The sequence below is a fragment of the Mus caroli genome, unplaced genomic scaffold (assembly GCF_978045245.1).
Source record: "Mus caroli unplaced genomic scaffold, Mus_caroli_1 scaffold_12, whole genome shotgun sequence".
In the NCBI taxonomy this organism is placed as follows: Eukaryota; Metazoa; Chordata; class Mammalia; order Rodentia; family Muridae; genus Mus; species Mus caroli.
The window spans coordinates 120597043-120621448 of NW_028227267.1; the positions used below are offsets into that span (position 1 = coordinate 120597043).

Consider the following 24406-nt stretch of genomic DNA (forward strand, 5'->3'; position numbering starts at 1 on the left):
GCCTTTATACTCATGTTCTGAATGTTGCTTTCTCCCTCACTAGGAGCTCAAAGACATGGTTCTTCTTCTTCCTCCCCCCCCCCCTTAGGTATGTTGAACTAAACATGTATTTTTGGGATATGACCAATTTGATAGAAGTGGGTGATATTCTTTTTTCTTTTTAATTTAATTTTATTTTAATTAGGTATTTTCTTAATTTACATTTCTAATGCTATCCAAAAGTCCCCCATACCCTCCCCTCCCCCAACTCGCCTAACCACCCATTCCTACTTCTTGGCCCTGACGTTTCCCTGTATTGAGGCATATGAAGTTTGCAAGACCAATGGGCCTCTCTTTCCACTGATGGCTGACTAGGCCATCTTCTGATACATATGCAGCTAAAGACATGAGCTCCAGGGGGTACTGGTTAAATCATATTGTTGTTCCACCTATAGGGATGCAGACCCCTTTAGCTCCTTGGATACTTTCTATAGCTCCTCCTCCAATGGGGGCCCTGTGATATATCCAATAGCTGACTGTGAACATCCACTTCTGTGTTTGCTAGGCCCCGGCATAGCCTCACAAGAGACAGTTATATCAAAGTCCTTTCAGCAAAATCGTGCTAGTGTGTGCAATGGTGTCAGCATTTGGAGGCTGATTATAGGATGGATCCCCGTGTATGGCAGTCTCTAGATGGTCCATCCTTTGTCTCAGCTCCAAATTGTTTCTCTGTAACTCCTTCCATGGGTGTTTTGTTCCCAATTCTAAGAAGGGGCAAAGTGTCCACACTTCAGTCTTCATTCTTCTTGAGTTCCATGTGTTTCACAAATTTTTTCTTATATCTTGGGTATTCTAAGTTTCTGGACTAATATCCACTTATCAGTGAGTACATATCATATGAGTTCTTTTGTGATTAGGTTACCTGACTCAGGATGATGCCCTTCAGGTCCATCCATTTCCCTAGGAATTTCATAAATTCGTTCTTTTAATAACTGAGTACTCCATTGTGTAAATGTACCACATTTTCTGTATCCATTCCTCTGTTGAGGGGCATCTGAGTTCTTTCCAACTTCTGGCTATTATAAATAAGGCTGCGATGAACATAGTGGAGCTTCTTCTTACCGGTTGGAATATTTCCTGGATATATGCCCAGAAGAAGTATGGCTGGATCCTCCGGTAGGTAGTACTATGTCTAATTTTCTGAGGAACTTCCAGACTGATTTCCAGAGTGGTTGTACAAGCTTGCAATCCCACCAACAATGGAGGAGTGTTCCTCTTTCTCCACATCCTCGCCAGCATCTGCTGTCACCTGAATTTTTTATCTTAGCCATTCTGACTGGTGTGAGGTGGAATCTCAGGGTTGTTTTGATTTGCATTTCCCTGATGATTAAGGATGCTGAACATTTTTTCAGGTGCTTCTCAGCCATTCAGTATTCCTCAGGTGAGAAATCTTTGTTCAGTTCTGAGCCCCATTTTTTAATGGGGTTATTTGATTTTCTGGAGTCCACCTTCTTGAGTTCTTTATATATATTGGATATTAGTCCCCTATCTGATAGGTAAAGATCCTTTCCTAATCTGTTGGTGACCTTTCTGTCTTATTGACGGTGTCTTTTACCTTGCAGAAGCTTTGCAGTTTCATGAGGTCCCATTTGTCAATTCTTGATCTTACAGAACAAGCCATTGCTGTTCTATTCAGGAATTTTTCCCTGTGCCCATATCTTCAAGGCTTTTCCCCACTTTCTCCTCTATAAGTTTCACTGTCACTGGTTTTATGTGGAGTTCCTTGATCCACTTAGATTTGACCTCAGTACAAGGAGATAGGAATGGGTCAATTTGCATTCTTCTACATGATAACCTCCAGTTGTGCTAGCACCATTTGTTGAAAATGCTGTCTTTTTTCCCACTGGATGGTTTTAGCTCCCTTGTCAAAGATCAAGTGACCATAGGTGTGTGGGTTCATTTCTGGGCCTTTAATTCTATTCCATTGGTATACTTGTCTGTTGCTATACCAGTACCATGCAGTTTTTATCACAATTGCTCTGTAGTATAGATTTAGGTAAGGTATGATGATTCCACCAGAGTTTCTTTTATCCTTGAGAAAAGTTTTTGCTATCCTAGGTTTTTTGTTATTCCAGATGAATCTGCTGATTGCCCTTTCTAATTCGTTGAAGAATTGAGTTGGAACTTTGATGGGGATGGCATTGAATCTATTGATTACTTTTGGCAACATAGCCATTTTTACTATATTGATCCGGCCCATCCATGAGTATGGGAGATCTTTCCAACTTCTGGGATCTTCATTAATTTCATTCTTCAGAGACTTGAAGTTCTTATCATACAGATTTTTCACTTCCTTAGAGTCACACCAAGGTATTTTATATTATTTGTGACTATTGAGAAGGGTATTGTTTCCCTAATTTCTCTCTCAGCCTGTTTATCCTTTTTGTAGAGAAAGGATATTGACTTGTTTGAGTTAATTTTACATCCAGCTACTTCACTGAAGCTGTTTATCAGGTTTAGGAGTTCTCTGGTGAAATGTTTAGGGTCACTTATAAATACTATCATATCATCTGCAAAAAGTGATATTTTGACTTCTTACTTTACTATTTGTATCCCCTTGATCTCCTTTTGTTGTTGAATTGCTCTGGCTAGGACTTCAATTACAATGTTGAATAGGTAGGGAGAAAGTGGGCAGCCTTGTCTAGTCCCTGATGTTAGTGGGATGGCATCCAGCTTCTCACCATTTACTTTGATGTTGACTACTGGTTTGCTGTAGATTGCTTTTATCATGTTTATGTATGGGCCTTGAATTCCTGATCATTCCAAGACTTTTATCATGAATGGGTGTTGGATTTTGTCAAATGTTTTCTCCACATCTAACAAGATGATCATGTGAGTTTTGTCTTTGAGTTTGTTTATATAATGGATTACATTGATGGATTTTTGTATATTAAACCATCACTGCATCCCTGGTATGAAAGCTACTTGGCCAGGATGGATGATTGTTTTGATGTGTTCTTGGATTTGGTTAGCGAGAATTTTATTGAGCATTTTTGCATCGATATTCATAAGGTAAATTGGTCTGAAGTTCTCTATCTTTGTTGGGTCTTTCTGTGGTTTAGGAATCAGAGTTATTGTGGCTTCATAGAATGAACTGGGTAGAGTACCTTCTGCTTCTATTTTGTGGAATACTTTGTGAAGAACTGGAATTAGATCTTCTTTGAAGATCTGAAAGAACTCTGAACTAAACCCATCTGGTCCTGGGCTTTTTTTGGTTGGGAGACTATTAATGACTGCTTCTATTTCTTTAGGGGATATAGAACTGTTTAGATCATTAACTTGATCCTGATTTAACTTTCTTACCTGGTATCTGTCTAGAAGTTTGTCCATTTTGTACAGGTTTTCCAGTTTTGTTGAGTATAGCCTTTTGTAGAAAGATCTGATGGTGTTTTGATTTCTTCAGGATCTGTTGTTATGTCTCCCTTTTCATTTCTGATTTTGTTAATTAGGATGAAGTCCCTGTGCCCTCTAGTGAGTCTAGCTAAGGGTTTATCTTGTTGATTTTCTCAAATAACCAGCTCCTCATTTGGATGATTCTTTGAATACTTCTTCTTGTTTCCACTTGGTTGATTTTGTCCCTGAGTTTGATTTTTTCCTGCAGTCTCCTTCTCTTGGGTGAATTTGCTTCCCTTTGTTCTAGAGCTTTTAGGTGTGTTTATTTGATATTTAAGCTGCTAGTGTGTGCTCTCTCTAGTTTCTCTTTGAAGGCAATCAGAGCTATGAGTTTTCCTCTTAGGAATGCTTTCATTGTGTCCCATAAGTTTGGGTATGTTGTGGCTTCATTTTCATTAAACTCTAAAAAGTCTGTAATTTCTTTCTTTTTTCGTTCCTTGACCAAGGTATCATTGAGAAGAGTGTTGTTCAGTTTCCACATGAATGTTGGCTTTCTATTATTTATGTTGTTATTGAATATCAGCCTTAGTCCATGGTGATCTGATAGGATGCATGGGACAATTTCAGTATTTTTGTATCCGTTGAGGCCTGTTTTGTGACCAATTATATGGTCAACTTTTGAGAAGTTGCCATGAGGTGCTGAGAAGAAGTATATCCCTTTGTTTTAGGATAAAATGTTTTGTAGATATCTGTTAAATCCATTTGCTTCATAACTTCTGTTAGTTTCACTGTGTCCGTGTTTTGTTTCTCTTTCCAGGATCTGTCCATTGGTAAAAGTGGGGTGTTGAAGTCTCCCACTATTATTGTGTGAGGTGCAATGTGTGCTTTGAGCTTTACTAAAGTTTCTTTAATGAATGTGGCTGCCCTTGTATTTGGAGCATAGATATTCAGAACTGAGAGTCCTCTTAGAAGATTTTACGTTTGATGAATATGAAGTGCCCCTCCTTCTCTTTTTTGAAAACTTTGTGTTGGAAGTCAATTTTATTTGATATTACAATGACTACTCCAGCTTGTTTCTTCAGACCATTTGCTTGGAAAATTGTTTTCCATCCTTTCACTCTGAGGTAGTGTCTGTCTTTTTCCCTGAGATGGGTTTCCTGTAAGAAGCAAAATGTTGGGTCCTGTTTGCGTAGCCAGTCTGTTAGTCTATGTCTTTTTATTGGGGAATTGAGTCCATTGATATTAAGAGATATTAAGGAAAAGTAATTGTTGCTTCCTATAATTTTTGTTGTGAGAGCTGGCATTTCTGTTCTTGTGGCTGTCTTCTTTTATGTTTGTTGAAGGACTACTTTCTTGCTTTTTCTAGGGCATGGTTTCTTTCCATGTATTGGGGTTGTTTTTTTTTTTTTTTTCTGTTATTATCCTTTGAAGGGCTGGATTCGTGGAAAGATAATGTGTGAATTTGGTTTTGTTGTGGAATACTTTGGTTTCTCCATCGATAGTAATTGAAAGTTTGGCCTGGGCTGGCATTTGTTTTCTCTTAATGTCTGTATTACATCTGTCCAGGATCTTCTGGCTTTCATAGTCTCTGGTGAAAAATCTGGTATAATTCTGATAGGCCTGCCTTTATATGTTACTTGGCCTTTATCCCTTACTGCTTTTAATATTCTATCTTTATTTAGTGCATTTGTTGTTCTGATTATTATGCGTCAGGAGGAATTTCTTTTCTGGTCCAGTCTTTTTGGAGTTCTGTAGGCTTCTTGTATGTTCATGGGCATCTCTTTCTTTAGGTTTGGGAAGTTTTCTTCTATAATTTCCTTGAAGATATTTGCTGGCTGGCCCTTTAAGTTGAAAATCTTCATTCTCATCTACTTCTATTATCTGTAGGTTTTGTCTTCTTGTTGTGTCCTTGATTTCCTGGATGATTTGAGTTAGAATCTTTTTGCATTTTGCATTTTCTTTGATTGTTGTGCCCATGTTCTCTATGGAATCTTCTACACCTGAGAGTCTCTCTTCCATCTCTTTTATTCTCTTGCTGATGCTTGCATCTATGTTTCCAGATTTCTTTCCTAGGGTTTCTATATCCAGCGTTGCCTCATTTTTGTTTTCTTTATTTTGTCGACTTCCCTTTTTAGGTCTAGTATGGTTATGTTCAGTTCCATCACCTGTTTGGATGTGTTTTCCTGTTTTTCTTTAAGGACTTCTACCTGTTTGGTGGTGTTTTCCTGTTTTTCTTTAAGGACTTGTTACTCTTTAGTAGTGTTCTCCTGTATTTCTTTAAGTGAGTTATTAAAGTCCTTCTTGATGTCCTCTACCATCATAATGAGAGCTGCTTTTAAATGCCAGTCTAGCTTTTCGAGTGTGTTGGGGTGTGTTGTGGCTGAGGTGGGAGTGCTCAATTCTGATGATGGTGAGTGGTCTTGGTTTCTATTAATAAGATTCTTACATTTGCCTTTCGCCATCTGGTAATATCTGGAGTTAGTTGTTATAGTTGTCTTTGGTTAGAGCTTGTTCCTCCCATGATTCTGTTAGCCTCTATCAGCAGACCTGGGAGACTAGCTCTCTCCTGAGTTTCAGTGGTTAGAGTACTCTTTGCAGGCAAGCTCTCCTCTTGCAGGGAAGGTGGACAGATATCTGGCGTTTGGACCTGCCTCCTGGCAGAAGATGAAGGCCTAAAACAGGGCTTGTTCCAGAATCTATGTAGCTTCTGTAGTCCACACTCTCATCTGTGCAAACTAGTCTAGGCGGGATTCAAAAACCAAGATGGCTTCCCCAGATGCTGTAGCAAAGCCCTCTCAGGTGGGGTGGACACCTTTCCTCTTGCAGGAAAGGTGCCTGGATGTCTGGAGCCTGAAACGTGGTCTGCCTCAGAAGCTCTGTGGCTCCTGCCTGTCCCAGAAGCTGTTAGCTTCTGTAGTCCACACTCTCACCTGTGCAGACTAGTCTTGGTGGAATCCTGGATCCAAGATGGCTCCCCGAGATGCTGTGGCAAAGCCATCCTGGGCAGGGTGGACACCTCTCCTCTGTCAGGGAAGGTGCCTGGATGTCTCAGATGTGGTTTTTCTTAGTATACATATTTTAAATCTCATCCTCCTATAGATATTTCAGACTTACATCTTCTCGCCACTGAGATAGTGGTTAGGTTTTATCAACTTGACACAAATGTGGGCATATCTGGGAAGTGGTAATCATAATTGAAAAAAATGCCTTCATAAAATTGCTTGTAATCTCTAAGGAATATTCTTAAATAATAATTAATGTGAGAGAGCTAAGCTCAAATACAGAAAATGCCATTCCTGGGTGCTATAAGAAAACAGGCTGAGCAAGTCATGGGGAAAAGTCAGTATAAAGCATTCCTCCATGGCTTTTGTTGCAGCTCCTGCCTTGGCTTCCCTTAACAAACTGAATTATAATATATCTTATTTTCTTCCCAAGTTGCTTTTGGTTATGGTTTAACATGGCAGTAGAAACCCCGACGAGCAGTTATTCACTATTCTTTCTCTTTCCTCTGAAAACTTGCTAACCTTACACCTTTTGATGTTCTGTACCTGCAACTGTATGCTGCATCTGGCTATATCCTATCTCCCCAGAGCTCACCTCTCCCAATAAGCCTTTCTGGACTTCTCCTTTCTGGTCCTGGATCTTCCTCTGGGGTTCTAGAGTGCCTTCTGCCTGCATATATGTGTGTTTATTTGCTTACCCCTCCCCTTAACTGAGAGGTTTTGAGGACCTGAAATTTAGTTCTGAGTATATACACAACATGATTCATTATAGGTATTCAGTAAATGGATGTATGAGAAGTTTTCATCATAAGAGAATAAATTCCAACACTAATAGCTAAGTCACAAATTTAGAACCAAAATTATTTTAAAACATTAATACCTTCATTAAAAGTAAACTACTTTTAGTGTTCACTATTTTTGTTTGTTTATTTGTTTGTTTGTTTTGAGACAGGGTTTCTCTGTGTAGCCCTGCCTGTCCTAGAACTCACTTTGTAGTCCATGCTGGCCTTGAACTCAGAAATCCGCCTGCCTCTATTCACTACTTTCAAATCTTAACTTAAAAGAACATATTTTTATCCTCTTTTACTCCATGATTACTTTTACCACAAACATGGGTCTTATTATTTCAAGCTGTAGTGGGAACACATACTGAATCCGTGTCAGTTACAGCCCTGTTATGTTTCTCAGTCTACATGGATCCTTGTAGTCAAAGACTGAATCCTGCTTAAGGAACCATTTGCTGCCATTGTTTTTTTTATCCCTTGTGAATGTTAACAAGAATGCAGAAATCTGATAATCTCCTACACAAATTTGTAGTATATGAATAATATTATATAAACAATCCAAAGTTTGCTTTTAGGTTAGACACAACATAAAAGGATGGACTATAAAATAAGCCTAAAATATAGTACATGTCACAAAAATGGATATTCAGGTTAAACACCTGCTACATTGCAATTCATAGGCCAAAGGACCATTGCTCCCATTTTCTTTTACTGATGTTTTGTGGCATCCAAAAATATTGTTTTGAGAATTTTACAATCCATGTGTACACTGATGGTGCTGAAAATGTATTCAAGTACCTGTACCCTGTAGAAGAGGCTGTTCAAAATACTAAAATTTAATGATCAAGTTATCAAAGATATGCTAATGCTTTTGAACCATGACTAAAATGAAACTCATTTTATGTTAATCAACACTGCTAAAATAAAAGCAATAGATTAAGTGGGCTATATGTAAAGTTCTCACCCTTGGAAACGTGGTGAATCTGTCCAGTTCTTCGACAAAGCAGAACATCTGCAAACTGATGGCTGACATAACTATCAGGAGGCTAGCAGTGAACACCACCAAGCTTCCAAGTTTTTTCCCAGGACCAAATATCTTGTACACAAAGTCTTCCAATGCTGGGGAAATCTTAATAAGCCGGACTACCCGCAGAACCTAGTCATGGAGAAAAAGACATAGATGCTAGAAACAGAATTTTACAAAATTCTATTACTAAAGTATTATTTTCATGGTACCATGTAAAACAGTTACACTTTTCCATTTCATCTAGAGACTAAAAATAGCAACACAGTAACTAAGACAATCCACCATGCGGGCTATCATCCAGTGAGAAAACAAGAATTCTCAAATTAATGAATGAGGACAAAGATTGGCAACTGTTTCAACATAAAATATGATAATTCAAAATAGTACTAACTAGTACATACTGCTGAAATGAAACATTTTCTCAATGCTTAACACCTAAGAAAATATTTAATTCTACATTAGTTCTGCTTAATGTCTCTTGAAATAAGCCTTCCTAGGTAATCCACACTAGTAAATGGGAAAGATTAAACTTCTATTAAGGCCTGGTGCAGATTCATATTCCAACATCTATTATTTCCTTCTTTTTTTAAAATAATAGATCTTCCTGGGTTTCGGCCAAATGACTCCCCAGAGCAACAGGCTCTACGTTTTAGCCTTTTCACCTGCATGTGCCCAATGGACTAGGTTCAGGCTTCCCGAATGTGAAAACAAGAGAATTGTGCAACTATAGGCATAGTAATTCAAGCTTGCCCTAGATATATTTATTTTCCATTTCTCTGGCCTAAAAATGTAAACAGATGGGATGGTACCTATGAACCCAAACTGAAAACCTTGTAAAGACTATAGATAGTCATATCCACCCTAACTGTCTGGATCCTGTGAATATCTCATGGAACAGAGCACCTACTTTCTCTGAGTATTAACCAACTGCAGGAGAGAAACAAGCTCAGTCTTAGATAACACTTGGGTTTTAGAGATTTTCTGTACTGCTGAACTTGTCATCTTTACTCTATAGATGCTATACATTATAACATATTTATTTGGAAGTATTTGTAAAACCCAACCCAAAGAAAATAATTAATAAATTTGTTTTTAAATTTAAAATGATAATTATGTGCCAAACATATTATGGAAATATTATTTTAGAGTACTTTATTTTATTACAAATGACCATACATTGATAAATCACATGCACGTTTTAAGGTAATATAATATAATTAAGAGGTATAAATTGAGGATTTTAAATGAGACTCCATAGTTAAGAGTACTGGCTGTCCTTGTAAAGAAGAAATTTCAGTTCCCAGCAACCCACATCAGGTGGCTCACAGACACCTGTAACTCTTGGTCTCGAGCGTCTGACACACGCTCTTCTGGCCTCCACAGGCATCTGTCATTCATGTACCACACATACATACACACGGGCAAAAGACTCATGCCCATAAAACAATAAAAAACACCCCCTTTTAAAAAATATAGATTGGCATGTGATAAAAAAGCTGAAATGAGCATCATAGAAGTATGCTGTTTTTCATCAGGTGTAAGGTGTCATTATTTTTCAGGTACCTCTAATAAATAAATAAAAAAGTTGCAAACTAATATATGACAAGCCATCAATCACAAGAGGCAGTCCAGATTTAGAAATACTAAATTAATAAGCTGTGTTAGTGGCTTAAATGAAACAGCATACACAAGCATCCATAGGAGACAAGGTAAACTAGAAAAGATGGATATCTTATTTGCAATATAGTAAAGAAAAGGAATACACTTTAAACATGAGATTTTAATGTTTCACAGATATAAAATAGCTCTTAGCTTTTGCCTTTCCAGTCTCTACCTTATCATTACTCTTGACTTCCCTTTCTGCTGTATGCTTCGACCGTGAGGCATAAGCAGAGTCACCCAAGGTCTATGACTCAGGCTGGCTAGGATCCAGTAACCCGAGTTATCCTCAGGAGATTTGCTAGATACCTCAATTAGAGTTTTGGTTACTGTTCCTTGTTTATCTCTAACAGGCATCACTACAAGAACCATTTAAGGCCCAGACTTATGGGAAGCTATCTTTGTGAACCACATGGAACAAGCCTGCTCAAGAAAGAAATGAACATAAAAGTAAATAAATAGGTGGACCCCACAACCTTTAATCTCTGAATTTTGCCTTTTATAAAGTCTACCTCTCTAGACTTGATTCAACAGGAAATAATGATGAACCTTATTGCTCTTATGCAAGAACAGATGCATAGCTTGTAGTATGTCAAGTAAATTAATGGCATGTATGACTGAATAAGTCATGAAGATGCACACTTAAAATATTAATGCAACACTTGATAAAACTGGTGTGAGAAATGAAGCTGTCTCAATCAATATTTCGCCTCATGGTTTAGCTGCCAGCTTTTCATCCTGTAATTCCTGATACATTTCCACCCTGCCTTTGAATATGTGAACATTCTCCCACTTCTAGAATGCTGGGATCATGTACCTGGCTTATATTTGTCTTAACTTGATCGATAGGTTTGCAATCGAGACCTTCATTGTTTTAACTATCAGGCATAGTATCTATAATTATTTCTCACAATGTAGGCACAAAATGTTCAAACAGATGTTCAAATCCAGACACTGCTGTCCAAGAACAACTGTGACAGGCATATATAGTATACTAGTCAATGTTCTCTTATTATGACAAGAAATGTCCTTGAACAAATAAATTAAATAGATTTATTATGACTCACAGTTTGTGAGGATTTACTCCATTGTGGTGTTAATCCTAAACAGTCTCTACACTATGTGATGTTACCACCTATAGGGTTGAGCCTTTTTAGCTAGTCTTCTTTGGTAATATTAGCCCAGAAACTCAAACATATGCAGAGATGTGTCTTAAAAATAACTTAGTTGGATCTTAATCTAATAATGCTGACAATCAAGATCAACTATTACATTTGATAAGCATGCTTATTTAGAGATATTTTAAAACATGTTGAAAATTTTTGTACAAACTACTTCAGTAATGGTTTCTAAAGATCATGATAGGATATAAGTGATGAGGTATTTAAGACCAAAGATGTTGCAAGGATGAGCCAGAACCTTCAAAGCATCTCACAATTTTAACAGGTTCTGGTTCATTAAAGCTAAGTTACAGTCTGGGTTTGTTTTTAATTTCTGTGGACAATGTTTTCATGTCCTTTTATGCACTTCTATATCATTATAAGTTGGATTATAAAAGCTAGAGTTATCATTATTCTAAATATGATGAATGCTATTACCAATAAGTAAAATCACAAAGTTGACATGTATCTAAGGCCATGGTTCTCATCCTGTGGTCCCTTTGGCAAACCTTTATCTCTAAAATAATAATATAATTATAATAACATTATAATTCATAACAGTAGCAAAACTACAGGTATAAAATAGCAACAAAAATAATTTTATGGCTGGGGGGTCACCACAACATGAGGAATTGCATTAAAGTTTGCATCATTAGGAAGGTTGAAAACCACACCTCTAAGGAATTAAAATCCTATTTCTCTAAGTTAATATTTAAAATTCTGCTGTCATTTTATTCCTCAAATATTTAGAAATATCTTCTTGTAAGACATCAATGTATGTTCTGATATTCCCACTATAAATTATACAAGTGCGAGTCAGAAATTTAAATGCATATGAAATGGTTTTGATTAGACTACTAAATGTGAGTATTTTAATAATCATTTTATCATGAATTTAACAGTACAATGAGCATATTCTAGAACCAAATGATTGCAAAAATGTAACTAATAATTAACATTTATTTAGTAATTATAAGGCATTGCTATCTAAAATATCACATTTGAAAAAGATATACAAGTGTTATAAAAGAATAATTACAGCTACAATTATTTAGCTGTCACAAAACAAAGAAATAAACATTTGCAAGTAATAATGCAAGATGAGTTTATATCTGTGAAGATAAATTTTACCACTCTTAAAGCATCCATTGTAAACTACAGTTTAGTAAGAAAGTTTAGAAGAAAGATACACACTTGAAACAATTATAATTCCTTCCCTTTAAGTTTGTGCCAAAATCTTATTAGGTTTAGAACTTAATATCTCAAAATAGATACATGTTATATCTATTTATATAAGTATGTATATCTATAAACTTTTAATTGGGAGAAGTTTTGTTAAAGATTTGAATATATTACTCTGATTTTTCAGCAATTTATAAACAATGGCTACAATTTGTTACTGTCATTTTATTCCTCAAATATTTAGAAATATCTTCTTGTAAGACATCAATGTATGTTCTGATATTCCCACTATAAATTATACAAGTGTGAGTCGGAAATTTAAATGCATATGAAATGGTTTTGATTAGACTACTAAATGTGAGTATGTTTTTGTACCAATGTTTCTGGTAATTACACTGAATCTCCCTCAGAGCCATATTACCAAATCTGTGGATTTTTATGTGGTTGTTATAATAAGCAACTTCCCTTTTCCTGAGGAATAGCTATTAGTTGTAATTGCAGTGTGTTACCTGGAAGTATGTGAACTGAGAATGATACAGATCTGGGTACACATGAAGCGTCGTCCCAATAACAAGCAATAGTTCAAACTTGTGGAGAGATGAACTGATGTAGCCAGTAAACCCCAAACACCATATCTTCAGAAGTGCTTCCAGGTCAAAAAGGACTGTAAAAGCCACCTAGAGGAACAAAGCCACACTTGAGACTGACATTAAAAACTGCATGCCCCCGATTTTCTCATGAATTTATCAATAGTGAGTTCCAGCCACTGAATAAAGTAAAAGGTCACACAAAGTCAAGAATAACATTTTACATTTTAATTTACATCTATGTCTGTGTACATGAACATGTGAGTGTGGGTGTCTGCAGAGGCCAGAAGAGGGCGTTAGATCTCCCTGCAGCTGGAGTTGCAGGCACCTATGAGCTGTGGATATGGGTGCTGGATGCTGGAGTCCTTGTTTGTTTGTTTGTTTGTTTGTTTCCAGGCAGGATTTCTCTGTATAGCCCTGGCTTTCCTGGAACTCACTCTGTAGACCAGGAAGCCCTAACATTTACAAAAAGTTGTGTTTGAAACACACCAGTTAAAACACAAGAGACCAAAGCTATTTTAAACCATTAGAAATATTATTTATTCAGCTAGCTTTTAAAGTACATAACGAGTAGGGAAATACTCTATATAAAGTAAGAATTTTATGTATATAAATTGATCTACTACTAGACTATTATGACTAAACAGCTATATATTAATATTCATACATCTAAATATTAATATATACATACATGTAGGTGTATATTGTACATCTATGTATTAATATTCATCTAATTTAAAAAATCTATAATATAAATTTTAATAACTTGATGTTGAAAATAACAACTATAAACACACAGTGCTAAATACTAAATATTAAAATACTAAATAGTAAAAATCCACAAATATAGGTAGGTACAATTTGTTAGCTAGGAAATGTATAGAAACTTCTTAGCTCACTTTTGTCAGAATAACTCCATTCATTACCTGCTCTGAGGATGATGCTTCATATTTTATACAAAAAAGTTATAATTGGAATTAAAATAGGCAATACTATATTAACTTCTAATTAAAGGACATGAGACTGTTAGGATTAGTCATAATATGTTTCTCATATTTGTATATCACTAATATACTAATATAATCAAAATAATTAATTAGTACATTATGTTAACTATTATGTTATACTATATTAACTATTTTATTGATATATTAATAAATATATTGATATATTAGTCATAATATATTTCATACAGTAAAATAATCAGAAATTAACTCCCTTTTTTCTAAGCCATTATTGAATATCATAAAGGATTTTTCTTCTACTCATATCAGAAAATGTAGGGAAAAGGAATTATAGTCATAGCATTAAGGAACAGACTTCTAGAAGCAATGCAGATGGTAAGTTGAGGTATGCAGAAGGATTTAGACAATTTTTGCAGGTAATGTGTTTGTAGATTCTGGTTGCTTTCTATTTTTCATGGACATTTCCATTGTGAACACTGAAGAAGGCAATGCATTTAACTTCTAATTGCATTCTAAATACATCTACCTAAGTGTGCCCACAGTTAAATGTGGTTCTCATCTCATCAAAGATGCTTCTTTTTGAGCAGCAACCATTACAGAAATCTGTAGTGAAAATGCAGAAAAATACTGAATGAAATGCTCAGCCCCAACTGCTACATCTACAATACAACCTCACACTGAAGCTTCAGAGAACATTGCAGAAGAGGAAAAATAAATATTGTAAGAGCCAGAGAACTAGACTGTCTACTGGGAGGTAGAGTCTACTATTTATGACAGGAACACTGTACTCATGAAATTGCAAAAATATTGTTGCCTAAATAAGACCAGCACAATGATAATACCAGTTGACAGACCAGTATGTGTGGGGGAATCTCTCAAACCCACATATTTAATGACTATAGGCAACTAACAGCTGAAACAAAGAGACTCAGTCTTCTGCAGCAACAAGTCCTCTGATAGGATATCCAGCATGAGCAATACTAAGTAGACTCAACATGCATGCATACGTGCACGGGCGTGCACACACACATATACACACATACACACACACCACAGAAGCACACACACACATACACACACACAACAGAAGCACACACACATAATGAGACAATTTTAAGAACACAAGGAAATGTGTAGAAATTCCTTTGCTCGCTTCTGTCAGAGTTTTCTGTTACTATCCTGTGTTCTCTTCTCACTGTATCCATACATACAGGGTGTGCACAATTGGCATGATGGGAGTAGGCCCTAAATATAGACTTGTATGCTTTAAAGTTTGAAAAGAAAAGGTCACATTCAAAACCTTTATAATAAATCATTTGCATCCAAGCAATTTAGGAACGCTACCCTTGTCCTATCATTTTGATCTGCAACAGCACAACCATGTAATGTTTCTCATGCAGAAATGTCTGTATTGATCATTTGGAGTTAATTTCTTGTTAAAGTAATTATATTTTGCTGTTCATAACCTTGTCAATGTTCTGTGATTTTGTTTTCTTATCAGTTTTGAGAGTTGCTTATATTGAAGTCATTAATCTTTGTCTGCTAAATGTACTGAATATATTTATTCCTTAGTCAATAATTTAGTTTAGAACTTTGTATTATAGAGTTTACAATTTCATATCCATCTATCTTCAAATGCTTTAAAGGGTTTCTTTTTGAACTGGTATGGTGGTTTAAACCTGTAATCCTAGGACTGGGAAGGCAGAGGCACAAGGATCTTCAGAAGATGAAACCCTGTCTCAAAATAATAAGTAGATCATTTTTGACAGCTAGAATCTAGTCATTACTGCCAGAAAATACTGTTTTCCGCTTTTTTTGAACTTCTTTCTATATTCTTTAGTAAAACTTACACATATATTTATGTGTATATGTATATTTTCCATATTCATATAACATATATGTGTACATGTGTGTGTGAGTGTGTGTGTTTCCACATAGTTATTTCCAGAGGAGAGAAAAATTACTGATTTTTCTCATTGGTTTTATATGTCTACATAACTTAGATTGACTTAGATATTTTTAGAAAAGACTTCTGGGTCTTGTTAGAAATGTGTATATACCATCTGTAAATGAAATACTTTTATTTTAATTGCTTGGTAGTTTATACTAGTTCCTTGGCTGTAGAGATGTATCTGTAAGGCAGTCACTGCACAGTACAGTGGTAATAACAGGAGTCTGTTATCTATAGTGAAAATACCATCAGTATTTGTATGCAGTGGTCCAAATAAAGCTTGGTAATTGATGGATGCAGATTTCCATTTTATGCTATTCATCAAAACAATGATATATATCATTAAATTCTGGCTTCATGTGAAGATAAGAGCATTTTTTATAACATTCAGTATACCTTTTAGGGGTCAAGGTGAAGACGGAGGAGTAGAATTCATTTGAATTTGATGGGTGTACTTTTTTGCTGCTATTGAAGTGGGGACTTCTTTGTCAAGCTGATCATGACTTTATTTGCAGTCAAATTAATTTGGGCCTTTTGAAAGCTGATCCACAAACCAAAGAACATCCATGGTCTGAACCAAGGTATCCCCACTCATAAGGAGCAGAGGTGTAGCTTGGTCTTCATGTGGGTACTGAACAACTGGAATGGGGGCTATCCTAATAGCTGTTGCCTGTATGTGGGGTATGCTGTACAAACTGGGCTGCCTCCTGTGGCCTCAGCAGGAGAGGAAGCACCTAGCTTCACAGAGACTTGAAGTTCTAGGGGAAAAGGGACACCCAGAGGGCTCCCACCTGCCCAGAGGAGAAGGGGGTAGGGCATGGAGGAAGGGTTGTGGGAGGGGGTGACTGAGAATGGGGCAGTGAGCAGGATGTAAAGTGAATAAGTAAAATCTAATAAAAAATAGAACTAAAAATTAATTTGTCTATTGTTACAAGCTAACATTGTAAATTTTTGAGAAACAATACTAACTCCTAAGAGTTAACATTTAATGGTAAAAAATATATGTAAAACAATACTAGTTTACTTGTGGTTATAGGTTAGCCTCTTGCTGGGATAACTGTCAGAATTTACAGAAAAGGGTTGGGTAAAATAGTCAATTACGTTAGTGTGTGTTGTGAGGTTTGGCAGAGGATTTGAATTTAGAGGAATGTAGCAGAGTTCTTAGAAGTACCCAGGAGGTCAGCTTGAGAGCCCCTTGCCATGAACAATTCCAAACTATTTATGTGAACTCAGCTTTCATGATAGTTGGGACACGGTATAACTTTCTAGATTTTTGCTATTGGTCACATAAACTGAAGGTAGATAGGCTGTCTGTAGAGTCAAACAACCTGCCAAGATTCCCAGAAAAACTACCCAAGCAATTGTCAAATCTTGAGGGTTTTAGAAAAATCACAACAGCAAAGAGTTTGTGTTTATGTGGAGCAGGCATCCAGATGCCATGCTTAGCTTTCTGCCCTCCGGTATGTTGGCCCCTCAATATACTGATGAAATGATAGATGATTATCAGATGGCTCTGCTATCAAAGCTGATTGTGTTAAATCTCTTATGCAGCTCCTTTTTCTATCATCTCATGCCCACTGCCTTGGGAGTCTTTCCATCAAGGCCATGAGATGTGGTTTATTGTTCCTGGGACAGAACCACAAACCCACATAAATCTTTTCACTGTGTAATTTATTCAGTCTGTGATATTGTGAACTAAGACAGTATGCATGTAGAACTTGCCAACTTTCAGATAGAATTTTACCTTCTTAAAAACTAAGGTGAGCTTTGTAATTAACTTTCCAATAATATTTTTTTTTTTGCATTTCCTGATAACACTTAAAATGATATATGGAAAATATTTCTTCTTTTAAAAGATTTTATTTATTTAGAAATATTTAAGCATGTGGGTGTTTTGCCTACATGTATACTTTCTCATGACATCCATGCCTTGGTCCCATGAATGTCAGAAGGGCATTGGATTTCCTAGAATTGGAATTACAGAAGGTTGTAAGCCATCATGTTGGTGCTCATAATTGATCCTAGGTTCTTTGAAGAGCAGCCAGGGTTCTTAATCACTGAGCAGTATCATCTGTCTTCACATTAAAAAAAAAAAACTTACTTTGAAGCAGAACTGTGCACATTTTCTGTGCATGACAGCATATGGAGGTTGCTCAGAAGACAACCTTAATGTCAGACTTGGCTCTCCACTTTGTATGAGACATGATCCTTTGTTTTCTGCTGCTGTGCATGCCAGAATAGCTAGCCCATGAGCTTCTGGAGTTTCTTCTGTATATATCTCTGTCCCACCATGCCCAGACCTACTAGTTATGGGAATCTGAACCATGCGGTTTGTACAGAGTGCTTCAGCTACTGCAGAATCTCCCCAGTCCTCCTTTTTCTTTTATCATCTTTTCCATAGAATCTTTTGCAATTTTGTTTCTAATCACTACTTCCTTTGGAATTTGATAATGACAGATACATATGTATCTATATGTTCTGAATATCTGTGTCTGTTTCTTACATAAAGATTTTTTTTTCTTTTTGGACTACCCAAAACCAAGAGTAAAAATATTCAGCTCTTTAGATGTTATTTCATTTCCTCTGGGGAATACATGTTCTGCTGGGCTGTCTCAAGTTGTAAATAATACAGTGCCACAAAATGGAGTAAACATAAAGAAATAGGTTTATTTGGGCTCACAGTTTGTTTTCCAAGTCTACCTTGCTGTCAGTTTCCTAAGGTGGTACAATATTACATGGCAAGAAATGAAGAGCATGCGTATTCTTCAATTTCTTTCCCTCTTACAAAATCTACAAAGCCTTGAGGACTCTATCCTAGTGGTCTTAGATAAGGTTAACATTAACCCACTTCCAAAAGACCTTATCCCTAAGGATCATCTGTTAGTTAGGTTGTCACCCTATTTAAAAAAGGATTTATGTTTTGGAAATTTTCGTGTGTGTGTGTGTGTGTGTGTGTGTGTGTGTGTGTGTGTGTGTGTGCATGTGTTTCAAAATCATTTGGAGGTTACTGGTACTTGATACTGTAGATACATCCTCTCTTGTCAGCAACCCATCAGAAAGTCTAGTCTTATCTTTCATGTAGGCTGATTATCTTTCTTTATTTCTTGCAACCCCCAGCCTTTTGGATGGCATAGCCTCCAAGTAATAGGTCTTACTGTTCCTTCTATAACAAGGGAAAATTTTCCCAGTCTCTGTCTCCAAGGCACAGAAATTAGTAGTTCTACTTGTCTCTGTTCTAAAATGCATTGCTATCATATCTATTCAACAAGAGGTGAACCTTGTTTAGAGCTCTGTGATGTTTGGTCTGTGATGGAGAGGTGCTATAAGCAGAAGGGCTCTCATAAAATGTAGACTTGTTTTGCAACCTTGTAGAAAGCCTTAGGTTCTAGAATAATTTCTCTGTACCTCTGAAGCTATCTGTTCTTACAACAATTGTTAGAATGAAATTATGTAAAACAAATAATTTAATTTAGTTCCAGCAAATTTTGATATCTATTGGAATAAATTAATAATAAGAAATGATCAAGTTACACAAAATGATATCTTGACATTGCACTAATCTTTGACATTATTATCAACTTTAATTTCATCCTCTGGGAAAACTTTAATTAGGTAAGTTTCTTCTTTTTTTTTTTTAAGACATAGTTAGACTATGTATAGCTTTTTAAAAATTAGATATTTTCTTCATTTACATTTCAAATGCCATCCCAAAAGTCCCCCATACCCTTCCCCCCACTCCCCTACCCCCTACTCCTACTTCTTGGCCCTGGCATTCCCCTGTACTAGGGCATATAAAGTTTGCAATACCAAGGGGCCTCTCTTCCCAAAGATGACCAACTAGGCCATCTTCTGATACATATGCAGTTAGAGACACAAGCTCTGGGGGGTACTGGTTAGTTCATATTGTTGTTCCACCTATAGGGTTGCAGACCCCTTTAGCTCCTTGAGTACTTTCTCTAGCTCCTACACTGGGGGCCCTGTGTTCCATCCAATAGCTGACTGTGAGCATCCACTTCTGTGTTTGCCAGGCCCTGGCAGTTTCTTCTTTATATACTTATAAAAGATTTGAACTTTATTGTGTTAGATGAAATAAGACTACTATAATGATAATCTGAACTATTTATCCATTCATCTCAAAAGTTTTCTCTTGAACTGTACTGTACATTGGAGCTGTTACTGTTACTGGTGATTGGTGACAATGAGATGATTCCTGAGGTTAGCTGTGTCAGAAACTACCAAGTATCCATATTGGCTGATGATTCAGTCATATACACTGTAAGAACTATGAGGCCCAAACACATGTGATTTTTTATTATGGTTTGAATCTAGAATGTCTTTTTTGACTCATGATTTGAACTCTAGGTTCCCAGTGTATGGCACCACTTTTTCTAGGTTATGCATGCAGCCTTTAGTGGGAGGCTGGTTGGAATAAATAGGATTGAGCCTTTGGAGGTTTCCTACACAGTGGACTGCTACCACGGCCTTGTTTTCCCCATCACCGTAAACTCAAGTTCTTTGAGCTGTGAGCCAAAATAAATATATCTTCATAGAGAGATTTAACTGTTGTCAAAGACATATCTATCGAGTTTTTCAATTATTTTATTGATTTTTGCATGTTTTAGTAATCCTTTCTATTTTCCCAAAAATCTTGTATATCTTTGTGAAATGTATTCCTAGATATCCTTCAATAATTTTTCCTTTTATTAGATATTTTCTTTATTTAATTTTCAAAGTTTATTCCCTTTCCTCATTTCCCTTCCACTCCCCCCATCTCGTTCCCCCTCCCCCTGCTCAGTAACCCACCCACTCCTGCTTCCTTGTCCTGGCATTCCCCTACACTGGGGCATCGAGCCTTCACAAGGCCAAGAGCCTCTCCTCTCATTGATATCCCACAAGGCCATCCTCTGCTACATATGCAGCTGAAGCCTTGAGTCCCTCCTTGTGTACTCTTTGGTTGGTGGTTTAGTCTCTAGGAGCTCTGGGGGTACAGGTTGGTTCATATTGTTGTTCCTCCTATGGGGCTACAAACCCCTTCAGCTCCTTGAATAAATTATTTTCTGCTAAATTTTCATTAATTGTGATGTAGAAATATTATGGATTTTGTATACTAATCCCATATCCAACAACATTACTGTAAATTATTATTCCCTAAAATATTTCTGTAGGTTTATTCATAATTTTTCTGTAGACAAATGCATCACTTGAAACTGTTTTATGCTTCCTTATCAGATTCCTGTTCTCTCTTCTTTCTCTTTGTCTCTCATATATGAATTCTTATTTCTTTACTTTTATTTTCTGATTCTGTTGTCCCAGTTTGGGTTCCAGAAAATACTGGACAGAAGTAGAGACATTAATGCAGATAGCTTACTTCTCTCTTGACATGAATGCTCATCATTTATCCTTTTTTTTTTGTAGATTTTCATAGGTAAGTTATGTTAAGAAAGGTAACTTCTCTTGGTGGTTTGCTAAGAGCTTTTATGACAAAAAGCTTTTATCTGATATTCTTTATGTACTGAGTTAGCTACATCAATTTTCTTTCATTTCCTGGTGAATAACATTAGAAAAAACAGATTTCCTGACACTTAGGCAATTTTAAACACCAAAGACCATTGACTTAATATAAAAAAATTAAACACGACTAAGTCTTACACTATTAAAAAGTGATAACTTTCATGAAACCAATGAATAAAAGCTACGAGACAAGCTGCAGTCATGGAGAGGATCTGCATTGCTCATTGCCAGGTAACTGAAAAACAGTTGTGTCTACTCATTGAAGAAGCAAGAAAACAGAAGATAAAATTTTAATTCTTTATAATATTCAAGACCAGGTATATTAACCTACAATGATTACTTATATAAGAATGATAAAATTGAATATCTGAATTATCATAAATTTAGCATGAAATGAAGCTGTTCATACAATCTAGGAGGAATACAAATTACCAGAATAAGCATTTTCAAGCAGTTAGCAAAGTTGAATATGATTGAATCCTATACTATAGCATTTTCTAGCCAAGATATATGCTTTGATAAAAAGAAAACAAACAAAACTCCTCAAAGTTCCTCCCCAGTGCGGTATGAAATCAGAAATGAGAATGTTCATGGAAGCAGTGTATCTTTTGGCAAAAAAAAAAAAAATCAAAAGAAACACCATTGAAAACTACAATGGATTATCCATCGAACAAATAAGCAAACAGTATAGAGATCAACAGGGGTATTTTTAAAAAGCTCAAAAGGAATGAAACAAAAGCCAAACTGTTCATACTCAGAATTTTTATAAGACATTCATTAAAATGATGAATGTGTTTCTCTGTAGAGTAGGCAGAAGAATAAGATCAAGAGACAAACAGGATTTGATTTTATTCTGTCAATTCATTGCTTCTAAATGAAAACCCTAAAGCAATCAGGAAAAAAAAAGCTTTTGAAGAACAAGGGTGGTGAGCACAATATTGATTATGCGATATTGTCTATGTGATGAGTTTATAAAGTGACTGAAATTAAGAACAAAATTAAAAAAGGTACAGGCTTCTCAAAGACTAGACATTTCATGTAACAGACATTTTAGACAAACAAGAAAAGGTATTAATAAGAATAGCCATACATAAGGAGTCTTATAGAAGGCTAATGATTGTATCTGACATCCTAAGTATCTACCATGGAGAAGTCCAGTCCTTCATAGAGCTTATTAGTGCATTATAGTTTAGTCTTAGCACAATTTTGCCTGAGAAACAATTCCTTCTAAAGACAATATTAATTCTCTTAAGCTACAGGAACTCTAAAAAGAAACTAGCACCTTGGCCAGATTATGAGTCATCTTTTCTGACAAGTGAGCTTAATACATATTCTAGTTTCCTATTGCAGTAGAGAATGGTTTCAGAGCTGTTAGAATCAGGAATTGGTACTTGACTTGTTCACATAAATATGAGGTCTTGAGATACACAGACTTGGGAACTATTCTATCTAGCTTTTTATCCTGATTTATTGAAAATTTATTTTATAGATCACTTTTCTATAAGTTTTAGCAGCTATAAATCTCATTTAGGATTGAACCAAATACTCTCAAGGTTATCAGAAAACTAGTACTAATAAACATTTAAACCATCCCAAGATATTTTATACTATTTGTGGCTATTGTGAAGGGAATGGTTCCCCTAATATCTTTCTCAGCCTGTTTATCCTTTGTATAAAGGAAGGCTATTTACTTGAGCTAATTTTATATCCAGCCACTTTGCTGAAGTTGTTTATCATCTGAAGAAGTTCTCTGGTAGAATTTTTGGGGTTGCTTATGTATACTATGATATCATCTGCAAAAAGTGATATCTTTATTTCTTTACCAATTTGTATCCCCTTGATCTCTTTTTGTTGTCTTACTGTTCTAGCTAACACTTCAAGTACTATATAGAATAGATATGGGGAGAGTGGGCATCCTTGTCCCTGATTTCAGTGGGATTGCTTCAAGTATGTCCCCATTTAATTTGATATTAGCTGTTGGTTTGCAGTAAATTTCATTTATTATTTTTAGGTATGGGCCTTGAATTCCTGATCTCTCCAATACTTTTAACATGAAGGGGTGTTGTATTTTGTCAAATGCTTTTTCTGCATCTAAGGAGATGATCATGTGATTTTTTTCTGCGAGTTTGTTTATATAGTGGATTACATTAATGGATTTTTGTATATTAAACCAAACTTGCATTCCTGGGATGAAGCCTACTTGATCATGATGAATGATGGTTTTTCTGTGTTCTTAGATTTGGTTTGCAAGAATTTTTTTTAATTAGATTTTTTTCATTTACATTTCCAATGCTATCCCAAAAGTCCCCCATCGCCCCCACTCTCCTCCCTCCTCCCACTTCTTGGCCTTGGCATTCCCCTGAACTTAGGCATATAAAGTTTGCAAGACAAAGGGCCCTCTCTTTCCACTGATGGCCAACTAGACCATCTTCTGATACATATGCAGCTAGAGACACGAGCTCCGGGAGGTACTGGTTAGTTTATATTGTTGTTCCACCTATAGGGTTGCAGATCCCTTTAGCTCCTTGGGTATATTGAGTATTTTTGCATCGATATTCATAAGTGAGTTTGGTCTAAAGTTTTCTTTTTTTATTTGGTCCTTATGTGCTTTAGGTATCAGAGTAATTGTGGCTTTATAGACTGAGTTGGGTAGAGTACCTTCTGTTTCTATTTTATAGAATAGATTGAGGAAAATCTGTATCAGGTCTTCTTTGAAGGTCTGGTAGAATTCTGCATTAAATCCATCTGGCCCTGGCCTTTTTTTGGTTGGGAGGTTTTTAATGACTTCTTCTATTTCCTTGTGTGGTATGGGCCTGTGTAGTTAGTTTACTTGCTCTTGATTTAACTTTGGTATGTGGCATCTGTCTAGAAAACCATCCATTTCATTTAGATTTTCCAGTTTTGTTGAGTATAGGCTTTATAGTAAAGTTTAACAAGCAGAAGTGAGGATGCCTCAGTCCCACTTGGGAGAGATAAGAAAGCAGTCATAAGTGGGGAGGGAGGGAGGGTCCTGAGAGGGAAAGTGGATGGGGGTGGGTGGGAGGGAGTGGAGAGTGGGAGGGAGTGGGGGGAGGAGAACCTGATCTAGTATTGGGTGAGGGAAAAGGACTGAAGCCCTGAGAGCCAGCAGAAAGAATGAAAACAGGCAACTTCAGGAAATTGGAGGTTGGGGGACTGATTCACCAGGGACCTGGGAGGTGAGAGA

The 24406-nt window shown here is 36.3% G+C and overlaps 1 protein-coding gene across 5 annotated transcripts in view; it reads right to left on the reverse strand.

The window, feature by feature from the left end:
• Positions 1 to 24406, reverse strand: part of Nalcn (sodium leak channel, non-selective) — a 324306-nt gene that overhangs the window by 167528 nt on the left and 132372 nt on the right. For all 5 annotated transcript variants that reach the window (XM_029469212.2, XM_029469211.2, XM_029469215.2 and 2 more), the window contains exons 12-13: positions 12697 to 12864; positions 8124 to 8315 (exon numbers count right to left, since the gene is read on the reverse strand). In XM_029469212.2, coding sequence (XP_029325072.1) covers positions 8124 to 8315; positions 12697 to 12864 — 360 coding nt within the window. The remainder of the gene's footprint in view (positions 1 to 8123; positions 8316 to 12696; positions 12865 to 24406) is intronic.